The following is a 12,980-nucleotide window of genomic DNA, read 5'->3' as shown; positions in this document are numbered from 1 at the left end:
AACTATAGTTTTGGCAAGTCGGTTAGGACATCTACTTAGTGCATGACACAAGTGATTTTTCCAACAATTGTTTACAGATTTCACTTATAATTCACTGTATCACAATTCCAGTGGATCAGAGTTTACATACACTAAATTGACTGTGCCTTTAAACAGCTTTGAAAATTCCAGAAAATGATGTCATGGCTTTAGAAGATTCTGATAGGCTAATTGACATAATTTGAGTCAATTGGAGGTGTACCTGTGGATACATTTCAAGGTCTACCATCAAACTCAGTGCCTCTTTGCTTGACATCATGGGAAAATCAAAAAAATCAGCCAAAACCTCAGGTCTGGTTCATCCTTGGAAGCAATTTCCAAACGCCTGAAGGTACCACGTTCATCTGTACAAACAATACTACGCAACTATAAACACCATGGGACCATGCAGCCGTCATACCGCTCAGGAAGGAGACGCATTCTGTCTCCTAGAGAAGAACGTACTTTGTTGCGAAAAGTGTAAATCAATCCCAGAACAACAGCAAAGGATTTTGTGAAGATGCTGGTGGAAACAGGTTCAAAAGTATCTATATCCACACAAAAACAAGTCCTATATCGACAACCTGAAAGGCCGCTCAGCAAGGAAGAAGCTCAGCAAGGAAGAAGCCACTGCTCCAAAACCACCATTCAAAAGCCAGACTAGGTTTTTAACTGCACATGGGGACAAAGATCGTACTTTTTGGAGAAATGTCCTCTGGTCTGATGAAACAAAAATAGAACTGCTTGGCCATTATGACCATCGTTATGTTTGGAGGGAAAAGGGGGTAGGCTTGCAAGCCCGAAGAACACCATTCCAACCGTGAAGCACAGGGGTGGCAGCATCATGTTATGGGGGTGCTTTGCTGCAGGAGGGACTGGTGCACTTCACAAAATAGATGGCATCACGAGGGGGGAAATTATGTGGATATATTGAAGCAACATCTCAAGACATCAGTCAGGAAGTGAAAGATTGTCCATTTGGAAGACCCAATTGCGACCAACGACCCCAAGCATACTTACAAAATGGCTTAAGAACAACAAAGTCAAGGTATTGGAGTGGCCATCACAAAGCCCTGACATCAATCCTATAGAAAAGTTGTGGGCAAAACTGAAAAAGCGTGTAAGGAGGCCTGCAAACGTGACTGTTACACCAGCTCTGTCAGGAGGAATGGGACAAAATTTACCCAACTTATTGTAGGAAGTTTGTGGAAGGCAACCCAAAATGTTTGACCCAAGTTCAACAATTTAAAGGCAATGCTACCAAATACTAATTGAGTGTATGTAAACTTCTGACCCACTGGGAATGTGATGAAAGAAATGAAAGCTGAAATAAATCACTTATTATTCTGACATTTCACATTCTTAAAATAAAGTGGTGATTCTAACTGACCTAAGATAGGGAATTTTTACTAGGATTGAATGTCAGGAATCGCAAAACTGAATTTAAATGTATTTGTCTAAGGTGTATGTAAACTTCCGACTTCAACTGTATGTAGTGCTATGAATGAGTTAAAGGTACACACTTTAAAATATGAAGTCACGGAGTGTGATCAAATTGAATGTATTGATATTAGTTTTGAGATCAAATAGTTTACCGAACTGCCTTGTTTTTCACTGACTTATTGATAGGCCTATTGGTCTCATTCCTGGATTTTAATGTATTTAAAAATGCAACAAGACCTACTGTGAATCAAGGCAATGCAGCCTTAGTGTAGGCAGTTAAATCTGTGTTTCGTACAAGAAGTTACTGGTTGTGTGAAGATTGAACAAAATCTGACTAACAAGTTACTGTAATACCTTAATTGTATTATTTCACTGATCATGGATATGAATCAGTATTAACTGAGGCTCTTTCCTAGACAAACACTTTTGAAATGCATTCCTACCGCATGTGCCATACTGCTGATTCTTTAGTTGAGTATGTGAATAAACAATTATCTTCAAAATTTTACGCAGCAATACCCTAATACTGGGACCGCATTGTATTCAAGTCATGGCCAACGATGACAAAGTAGGCAATATAGTTGTTTATTGCAAATATACAATGGAACACTTGTTTCAGCTATAGATTATGCCCTTTTCCCAACAAGACATTGTTCGTACTCTGACTTGATACTGAATGCAGTGAGTTCCAGTGGCTTTCCGAGGCGGTGGCTAAATTGACTGTCCCATTTATTTGGCCCTTCTCTTCAATGAAATTATCATCATTGGAATAAAATAGTTTGTGAATATAGGCTGGATAGGTGTAGCCTGTTCCCAGATCTGTCTGTTCTAGCCAACTCCCATGTTCATTGGTGTTATAATCTGGTTACAGATCTGGGACCTGGCTAAGATGGGTGGCCTTTACTAACCATAAGCCCAGATGTCTGACTTGCTGCTGAATTTACAGGACCTCAGGAGGTGACCAGCGCACAGGGAACTTGGAGCCTGCAGAGCTGGTGTACTCGTCATCCAGGACATACCTGAAATAACAGGGAGAGTTGTCAATTTGTCATAGAAGTAGCTCTAATTACATAAAATTGCTGTAAGAATCAACTGTAGATTTTATTTATTTGTCAGGTATTTCTGCAGTGTGTGATTATTTGTAAAAGCTGCCAGAATCAAGCACAACATTCAGTCTTTACCTTGACAGTCAAAAGTCATTGACTTTAATGGTCTCATTGGTATCTACCAAGCAGTTTCTGGCAGCCTGAGAAGAAGAACACAGTATTTGTTATTTGAGGTCAGTATTGTATAGTGTAGTATAGGACAGTAGCCTACAGTACCAAATCAGTATCAAACCTGTTGAGTCTTTCAAATCTCTCAAGCTGCGCTTGATTTAGTTTGAAATCAACAGTCAGTGGAATAGCCCCCAAAAGTGCAAACTGCAAAACCTAAGCTATTTGACTCATATCTTATAAGTACATCTCTTACCAGGTCTCTGTGGATGTACTGCTGATTCTCCAGGTAGGCAATGCCCTCTGTGACGTCCTTACACATTTCCAGGGATGTGTGCTGCTTCAGGCCTTCTCGCAGGTAGCTGACCAGGCAGCCATTGGAGAGGAACTCTGTGACAATGTAGATGGGCCTTTGTTTGGTGCACACACCATACAGCTGAACCAAGTTCTCGTGGCGGAGCTTCCTGGTTCAAGCAAAAAGACATGAGATTGAACATGTGTTGAGGGCTATGTGGGTTAAATTGAACAACACTGTTGCCCTATATGGTGAGAATTTTGGCAGAGGACAAGGTGGAGCTGTTACGATATATACAGTATACTGTACCTCTGGATATATTTCTATCTAAGGCTCTGAATGTATATTTCCAGTCCTTTCAGATCAACTTAAGTGCCTTGGTTGTAGCAGGTATGGTTGTAGGAGCTAGGGGTTGATTTGGAAATGGGCACTCATTCACTACATTTGACCCTATAGTCCACTGACTGCATCCTTGTGAGATAGAGAGAGCTGTGCTTACATCATGACTTTGGCCTCCTCTATGAAGTCGTCTTCCGTTATGGAGCCCTCTTTGATCATCTAATGGCCACGTCATGCTGGCCCTGCCACTTCCCATACTTCACCACTCCAAACTGCCCGTTGCCCAGCTCCTTGATGAAGGTGAGGTGGCGTGGGTCAATTTCCCATATCCCTGAAGGACAAAACAACAAATTGAAGGAACACAATGTTTACTCATGTTAACAATCAAGCTAGCTGCTACAGCTAGCGTTCTTAAAATCAGTCATAACTGTTTCTGTTATAGCACTATTCTGGTCCCACACTGTATGTGCCATAAACAAATATTTTATTGTTGTACAGTTCCACATCGTCCGCCTGCCAAAACACAAACAGTGCCACCAGGCTATAAAGACAATACTCTCTCAATAGGAATGTATTTAAAGAACACACTCACCATACCCAAACATTGCTGTGGAAGGGGCATTTTGTGCACTACTTGACACAATATATTTCAGCCTGCTGACCATACCTGGAATGGGAGATGATGGACAAATATAGTGCCTTCAGAAAGTATTCACACCCCTTCACTTTTTCCACATTTTGTTGTGTTACAGCCTGAATTTAAAAATGGTTAAATTTGGTTTTTTTGGGGGGGGGGGGGGGGGGGTCAATGGCCTAAACCACAATACCCCATAATGTCAAAGTGAAATTATGTTTTTAAATTTGCTTACAAATGAATTACAAATGAAAAGCTGAAAGTTCAGGAGTAAATATTTGCTTAACAAGTCACATAAGTTGCATAATAGTGTTTTAACATGATTTTTGAATTACTACCTCATCTTTGTACCCCACACATACAATTATCTGTAAGGTCCCTCAGTCGAGCAGTGAATTTCAAGATTCCACCACAAAGACCAGGGAGCTTTTCCAATGCCTCGCAATGAAGGGCACTTATTGGTTGATGGGTAAAAATAAAAAAGCAGACATTGAATATCCCTTTGATCATGGTGAAGTTATTCATTACACTTTGGATGGTGTATCAATACACCCAGTAAGTAAAAAAAAAAATACAGGCATCCTTCCTAACTCAGTTGCGGGAGAGGAAGGAAAGCGCTCAGGGATTTCACCACGAGGCCAATGGTGACTTTAAAATAGTTACAGGAGAAAACTGAGGATGGATCAACAACATTGTAGTTACTCCACAATGCTATCCTAATTGAAAGAGTGAAAAGAAGGAAGCCTGTACAGAATACAAATATTCCAAAACATTGCAACAAGACACTAAAGTAATACTGCAAAAAATGTGACAAAGCAATTCTCTTTTTGTCCTGAATATTAAGTGTTATGTTTGGGGAAAATCCAATACAACACATGACTGAGTACCACCCTCCATATTTTCAAGCTTATCAGTGTTATGGGTATGCTTGTAATCGTCAAGGACTGGGGAGTTTTTCAGGATAAAAAAATGAAACCGAATGTAGCTAAGCACAGGCAAAATTCTAGACGAAAACCTGGTTCAGTCTGCTTTCCACCATCAGCAGGACAATAACCTAAAACACAAGGTCAAGTCTACACTGAAATTGCTTACCAAGAAGAGTTAATGTTCCAGAGTGGTCGAGTTCAAGTGTTGACTTAAATCTACTTGAAAATATATAGCAAGACCTGAAAATGGTTGTCTAGCGAGGATATTTAGATTACCGGAAAGGGGTTACGGGTTTGTTTATTTTATTAGGTGTTGTTTCTGGTCTCCCGAGTGGCGCAGTGATCTAAGGCACTGCATTGCAGTGCTAGCTGTGCCACTAGAGATTCTGGGTTTGAGTCCACTGTATGATATTCATATTTTAATAAATATATATACCCTATATAAAGGAAGAGAAGGTTAGGCCTAACCCCTTAGAGATATGCCGGTGGCATGCTATGACACCGACATGCATTTCTTTATTGGCTACACAGATATAGACTTACAGAAGGAGGGTAATTTGTACATTTTTTATCCAAATATTTTGTATAAAGACAAGCATTATATTGTTAGATTATAGGAGTAACTCTGGTAGGCCTGAAACAGTCTTCCTCGCCTCAAGTTCAACTGTCAGTCAGTTGGAGCCCCAGGGCGCACTGCCTTCTTATCAAGGAGATCGTGCCTGCAGTAGCTTAAGCTTAATAATGGCCACACCATACCAAACCTTCATAAAAGCTTCTAAACTTTATTAGGGTAATATCAAATGTACGTCAAGCCATTGTTTATAGGGTAAATACGAGCAGAAGAACAAATGTAACCCCCCCCCCCCCCCCCCCCAAAAAAAACAAGGCACTACCCTCCCCTATGACCCCCCCCCCCCCCCAAAAAAAAACCCACACAAGCCTCCTCAAAGTAACAAAAAAAACAACTGCTAGACAACCCTCACCCCCAGTACATTTCTATCTGTCCCTAATAGAACCAATTGTACATTGTCATGCAGTGACAGAATGATAATTGAGATAATGCAAATCATTCATGATTAAGTTGGGCAAACATTTTATTAAACGTATTGTTCTAGGCCTACTTCATCCACATCCTCACCTGCATCCCCAATCCCTACCTGTAGTCTACCCGCCTCTGGTATAATGCATTTCCACCTCTCACTCTTATCAGTCTTGCTTTGACATCTTCCTCAATTAAAATGAGATATTCTAACAGATCAATCTTGCTGGTAAAACGTCATTAAATATTGCTAAGTTACTTAGCTATAGTGTGTATGTAGGGCTTATGAAAATATACAATAATCACAAAGATCGTGCAACTACTGCATAGGCAACACGATAATACCAGACAGAGCCCATTTGTTGGCTACTATGTTGAAATCAATATTCTCAGAGCCACCTTGTTGATACGATGCTTCAATATTCGCAGAATGTTTCCCTTCCCTGGCAAGTAATGCAGACACGGAAAACCAAACATTTGTGGGACGCGCACGAGAAAATGTTGGTGGGAAGCGCAGCAATACAATCTCCATAGACAAAGATAGGCTGTAGAATGGCCTTACTGAAGAGCTCAGTGGTTTTCAACGTGGCAACGTCATAGGATGCCACCTTTCCAACAAGTCAGTTTGTCCAATTTCTGCCCTCCTAGAGCTTCCCCGGTCAACTGTAAGTGCTGTTATTGTGAAGTGGAAACATGTAGGAAAAACAACGGCTCAGCCACTAAGTGGCACACAAGCTCACAGAACAGGACCGCTGAGTGCTGAAGTGCATAGCAGGTAAAAATCGTCTGTCATCGGTTGAAGTGAGAGATCCAAACTGCCTCTGGTAGGAATGTCAGCACGATAGCTATTGGACAGGAGCTTAATGAAATGGGTTTCAATGGCCGAGCAGCCGCACACAACCCTAAGATCACCATGCGCAATGCCAAGCGTCGGCTGGAGTGGTGTAAAGCTCGCCGCCATTGGACTCCGGAGCGGAGTTCTCTGGAGTGATGAATCATGCTTCACCATCTGGCAGCCCGGTGGATGAATCTTGAATTGGCGGATGCCAGGAGAATGCGACGTGCCCCAATGCATAGTGCCAACTGTAAACTTTGGTGGAGGAGGAATAATGGTCTGGGGCAGTTTTTCATGGTTCGGGCTAGGTCCGACTGCAAGCCAGGCCTAATAGCCCAACATCAGTGCCCGACCTCACTACTGCTCTTGTGACTGAATGGAAGCAAGTCCAATGTTCCAACTTCTTGTGGAAAACCTTCCCAGAAGAGTGGAGGCTGTTATAGCAGCAAAGTGGGGGACCAAATCCATGCCCATGATTTTGGAATGAGATGTTCAACGAGCACGTGTCCACATACTTTTGGTCATGTGGTGTACCTTAATAGAAAGTGACTCAAGTAAAAGTCCCCCAGTAAAATACTACTTGAGTAAAAGTCTAAACGTATTTTTTGTTTTAAAATAGGCCTAGTTAAGTATTACAAGTAAATGTATAAATAATAAAAAATTCCTTATACTAAGCAAACCAGACCGCACTATTGTCTTGTTCTTATTTTTTACATTTATGGATAGCCAGGGGCACAGTCCAACACTTTGACATAATTTACAAACAAAGCGTTTTTGTTTAGTGAGATCAGAGGCAGTAGGGGTGACCAGTGATCGTGTAGTAGGCTATCCTAAATGATTTAATTTGTTTCTGAACAGACTTTGGCAAATGTATTTCAATTCATCAGCGCAGGTTGCAATGAGAGGGAGAGAGATTGTAGAAAGTGAATCTCATTCTAGTTCCGTGAGAGATACAGGCGGGGCTTCTCACGCAGCCTTGCTTTGGTCTCCAACATAGATTGCAAAATTGCACAAACCCTAAACCCGTCTCGGCTAATAAATGTATGTGTGTTTATATTAAGCATAGAAGTGGCAGTAATCTGTTGGTAAACAATACACATTTCAGAAAAACTTTGGCTGAATTAGTATCCTTACATTTTCAAAAATACTAGTCGAATAAGACATGGGAGAGATTACGAATTTTGGAAAAGAGATGTATTTATAGACTAATACAAAATCAGTAGCGGATTTAAGTACGGGCGACATGGGCAGCCACCCAGGGCGGCATCTTGCCGGGGACGACACCGGGAGATTTTCGGCACAACATCGGAACGAAACAGTCCAAAACAGAGGTGCCAGATCCCGTGCTGTATATTGAGGCTTTGTACTGAAGGCCTACTTCTGTAATATATAGTATTTGGTTCTATTCCACACTCCCAAACATAAGGTGGCAGTGTTCAAAATTAGGACCTACTTCTGCATCAGCCAATGGTCTTTACGAAGGAGTGCTACCGGCTTCGTCCTTCCTTTTTTTCGTCTGGATCGGGCGGTCACAATGGTATGAAACTTCACCATGAATACGCTTAAAACATCTACTGTAATCTTTGAAATATACATGCACTAGCTACGTTATAAAGTGCCTAATGTGTGAACGCAATGGTTAGGGACACATTTAGCCCATTATTAGTGATTGTATCTGTATATCCCAATATAGTTGCATATAACAAAACTCGAGCGAATGATTACATCGGTCATATCGCTAGCTACATGGAACATGAAATCGCCCACGTTATTGTATTTTTGGCAACATAATTAAGTTGGTATTGCCATTTTAGATGTGCATCATTGCTAAGTACTTGTTACCGTTTTTAAACGTAGCAAATGTACTATAGGCTGGTCTTCAAGTAGCTAAGTGGTGCACGTTAAGGAGACAATGGTGTCTACGTTACCTTATAGAGCCAGCCGGTCACCAAACCGATTGTTGGTAGACTTGATTATATAACTTTGTGGCAGAAAGTATGCACATGTAACTAGTATTTTGAACAAAAATGCCACAGATGGGAAAAATGCCACAGATGGAAAAAGGCTCTTGTCTGGGTAGCAGCTCCTTAGGTTGAATGGTAGTGACCTGACCACCATACTGGATATTTGTTTTGATGCCCAGTGTTCAGTGAATAAATATGAATGCAGAGGTACTGTAAATGACAATGTACCATACTACTGCACTGTCGGTGTACATGTTTCTAAATTAATGTTTGTGTGATCCAGGTGAACGTACCAAAGACGCGCAGGACCTACTGCAAGAAGTGCAAGAGGCACCAGCTTCACAAAGTTACCCAGTACAAGAAGGGAAAGGATTCCCTCTATGCCCAAGGTGAGTTTGTCTCAAAATGAGCATTGGCAGGTAGCATGGACCGCAATGTGTTCCAAGATAAATAACTGATATGTGTTTTAGGTAAGAGGAGATATGACAGAAAGCAGTCCGGTTACGGTGGACAGACCAAGCCTATTTTCCGCAAAAAGGTGAGTTCGTGAAGCTTTGTGTGTACTGGAAACATTACCAAAGGGTACCTTATCAGTTAACACTTTTCCTTGAGTAACCCCAACAGTACAGTTGTGTTGTTGTGGACAACCACAAGTGTGGGTCTGGGGCAACCTAACTGTACTTTAATGGTTACTCAAGGAAAGGAATTGAACCACTGGAATATGGTACCCTATAATGTATCCAATAATATATACTACAAATGTAGGCTGTGCAGGCCATTGTCAGCGAGCCTTGGCCTGTAGTGACTTTGTCCTTTCCTAAAGTGTCCGCTAAAGATAATTGAGATGGTTTGAAGCTGTTTCTCCTCCATGGCAAGGTAAACCTCAGACAACTTAGTGAATGCTTCTGTTTTTTTCCTTTACTTTTACACACACACTACCGTTCAAAAGTTTGGGGTCACTTAGAAATGTCCTTGTTTTTGAAAGAAAAACAAATTTTTTGTCCATTTAAAATAACATCAAATTGATCAGAAATACAGTGAAGACATTGTTAATGTTGTAAATGACTATTGTAGCTGGAAATGGCTGATTTAAAAAAAAAAAAAATAAAAAAAAAGGAATATCTACATAGGTGTACAAGAGGCCCATTATCAGCAACCATCACTCCTTAATCTTTTCCTTTTATTGGCCAGTCTTAGATATGGCTTGTTCTTTGCAACTCTGCCAAGAAGGCCAACGTCCCGGAGTCGCCTATTCACTGTTGATGTTAAGACTGGTGTTTTGCGGGTACTATTTAATGAACCTCTTAGTGCGTAAATCCCTCTAGTGGAGATTTGACAACATCCGGTGAAATCGGAGCATGCCAAATTCAAAATACAAAATCGTAATATTAAACATTAATGAAAATACAAGTGTCCTACATTGTTTCAAAGCTTAACTTCTTCTTAATCCAGCTGCTTTGTCAGATTTCAAAAAGGCTTTACGGCGAAAGCATATCATGCGATTATCTGAGGACAGCACCCGCATACAAAAGCGTTAAACATTTTCCAAACAAGCAGAGAAAGTCAGAAATAGCGATAAAATAAATCACTTACCTTTGAAGATCTTCCTCTGTTTGCAATTCCAAGGGTCCCAGCTACATCACAAATTGTCCTTTTGTTTGAAAAAGTCCTATATATCCCCAGAAAGTCAGTTTAGTTGGCGCGCTTGATTCAGTAATCCACCAGTTTCCCTCGTTCAAAATGCATACAAATTAATCTCAAAAGTTACCAATAAACAAGTCAAACAACGTTTCTAATCAATCCTCAGGTACTCTAATATGTAAATAAACAATAAAATTGAAGACGGAGAATAGTATGTTCATTACCGGAGATAAATAACAAAGTGCGCACTCTCATCCACGCATGTCACAATACTACAGCCAAAATGGGAGCCACCTAGAAAAACTATAAATGTTTTGCTCATTTTTCAAAAAACAAGCCTGAAATTCTTTCTTAAGACTTGACTTTTAGTGGAAGCCCTAGGAACTGCAATCTGGGAGGTATTTCTTTGATTTTCCCATAAACAAGGATTTGGATGGGCTAACACCTAAAATAAAAAATTCCGGATGGATTCTCCTCGGGTTTTCTCCTGCCATATCAGTTCTGTTATACTCACATACATTATTTTAACAGTTTTAGAAACGTTGGAGCGTTTTCTATCCAATACTACCAATTATATGCAAATCCTAGTTTATGGGCCTGAGTAACAGGCAGTTTACTTTGGGCACGTCAGTCATCCGAAATACCGAATACTGCCACTGGCCCTCAAGAAGTTAATGAAGCTGCCAGTTGAGGACTTGTGAGAGCTCTGTTTCTCAAACTAGACAATCGTATGTACTTGTCTTCTTGCTCCTTTTTCTATTCTGGTTAGAGCCAGTTTGCGCTGTTCTGTGAATGGAAGTAATCCAGTGTTGTATGAGATCTTCAGTTTCTTCGCAATTTATTGCAGGGAATAGCCATCATTTCTCAGAACAAGAATAGGCTGATGGAGTTTCAGAAGAAAGTAAAACAAATTCTGGCCATTTCGAGCCTGTAATCGAACCCACAAATGCTGATGTTCCAGATACTCAACTAGTCTAAAGAAGGCCTGTTTTTATTGCTTCTTTAATCAGAACAACAATTTTCAGATGTGCTAACATAATTGCAAAAGGGTTTTCTAATGATTAGTTAGCCTTTTAAAATGATAATCTTGGATTAGCTAATTGCCATTGGAACACAGGAGTGATGGTTGCTGATAATGGGCCTCTGTACGCCTTTGTAGGTATTCCACAAAAAATCAGCAGTTTCCAGCTACAATAGTCATTTATTATAACATTAACAATGTCTACACTATATTTCTGATCAATTTGATGTTATTTTAATGGACAAAAACGTGGACATTTCTAAGTGACCCCAAACTTTTGAACGGTAGTGTACTTACAGTATTGTCTGAACCTTTTTTACAGCTTTTTAACATTTTTATTTTACTGTTTGTGGGTACTACTTTAAGTGTACACTCGCACACTCCCCCTCATGGATTTTAATGGAATGGACACTTCACCAATCCGATGGTTTTAAATGCATGACGGGGAGTGAACAAGTACACATTTAAGGGTAGGGAATCAAAATGCAGCCACTGCCATGTCATGTGTGCATGAATCCTGGATTATTTTCTACATTTGTTACATGGATTCTCTCCTCAGGCTAAGACGACAAAGAAGATTGTGTTAAGGCTGGAGTGCGTGGAGCCCAACTGCAGGGCCAAGAGAATGGTGCCCATCAAGAGATGCAAACACTTTGAGCTGGGAGGTGACAAGAAGAGAAAGGTAAGCAAGCACAAACTCTCATTCCAACTAAGTACTGAAACACTGCTTTTCCTGGCCTATGTTTATTCTGCTTCTGGAAAGGGTTGTGTATTTGCTCTAGAACCATAAATAGCAACGTATATGGTTTGTGGACGTCAAAATTAATTGGATTGTTAATCAGTGACATTTGACACGTGGTTCAACTACTGATACATGTCTTTGCTCATTCACTTTACGTCGTTCCTCTGCATAAGGTTTAGTCAATTCCAAATATACACGCTTCCTCAGAAGTCTTTGTGGTTAAGATACTGCCTAGAGAGGAATTGGCAATAGCACTCTGAAGGCCTTCACTGGCCAAACGTGTGCTACTCTGGAACGGTTTGCCTTTTATATATGCCCTATTTGAATTTTTACAAGTTCTAATTAATTTGTCAGATTTAAAGATGATTGGATTCGGAAGCAGTGTTTGTATTTTTCATTTTGGAAAGGTGAACGTGAATGATTAATTGTGCTGTTTGAATATCTATGCACTGCCTTTTAAAACGTTTTCATTTTCTCCTTTCAGGGCCAGGTCATCCAGTTCTAGGCTGTGGTTCAATTCGTTGGGTGGACTTTTTTCAATAAATGTATTGAAATTGTATCCGCTGCAATCTCTCCTTAACTATATCTTAGTGGTTAAAATGTGGCAATTAAAGATGGTGTGTATATAGATTAGAGGTAGGCCGATTAATTAGGTCCGGTTTTAAGTTTTCATAACAATCGGTAATCTGCAATTTTGGACTCTGATTACATTGCACTCCACAAGGAGACTGCGTGGCAGGCTGACCACCTGTTACGCGAGTGCAGTAAGGAGCCAAGGTAAGTTGCTAGCTAGCATTAAACTTATCTTATAAAAAACAATCAATCTTAACATAATCACTAGTTAACTACACATGGTTGATGATATTACT

General features: G+C 40.4%; 1 protein-coding gene and 1 pseudogene across 1 annotated transcript; one reads left to right on the top strand and one right to left on the bottom strand.

The window, feature by feature from the left end:
* Positions 1-2,401: 2,401 nt before the first annotated feature.
* Positions 2,402-8,010, bottom strand: LOC139390912 (tyrosine-protein kinase BTK-like; annotated as a pseudogene).
* A 971-nt stretch (positions 8,011-8,981) lies between these two features.
* LOC139390911 (large ribosomal subunit protein eL42-like) lies at positions 8,982-12,670 on the top strand (the record flags this gene model as incomplete). Its single annotated transcript, XM_071138290.1, has 4 exons — positions 8,982-9,096; positions 9,178-9,245; positions 11,929-12,051; positions 12,596-12,670. Coding segments are annotated over 4 exons (327 nt in total), but the record flags the coding sequence as incomplete, so codon positions are not given.
* Positions 12,671-12,980: the final 310 nt, after the last annotated feature.

The sequence above is a fragment of the Oncorhynchus clarkii genome, chromosome 31, assembly GCF_045791955.1.
Source record: "Oncorhynchus clarkii lewisi isolate Uvic-CL-2024 chromosome 31, UVic_Ocla_1.0, whole genome shotgun sequence".
In the NCBI taxonomy this organism is placed as follows: Eukaryota; Metazoa; Chordata; class Actinopteri; order Salmoniformes; family Salmonidae; genus Oncorhynchus; species Oncorhynchus clarkii.
Note: the sequence above shows the minus strand (reverse complement) of the source record. Positions and strands in the feature narration are given on the sequence as shown.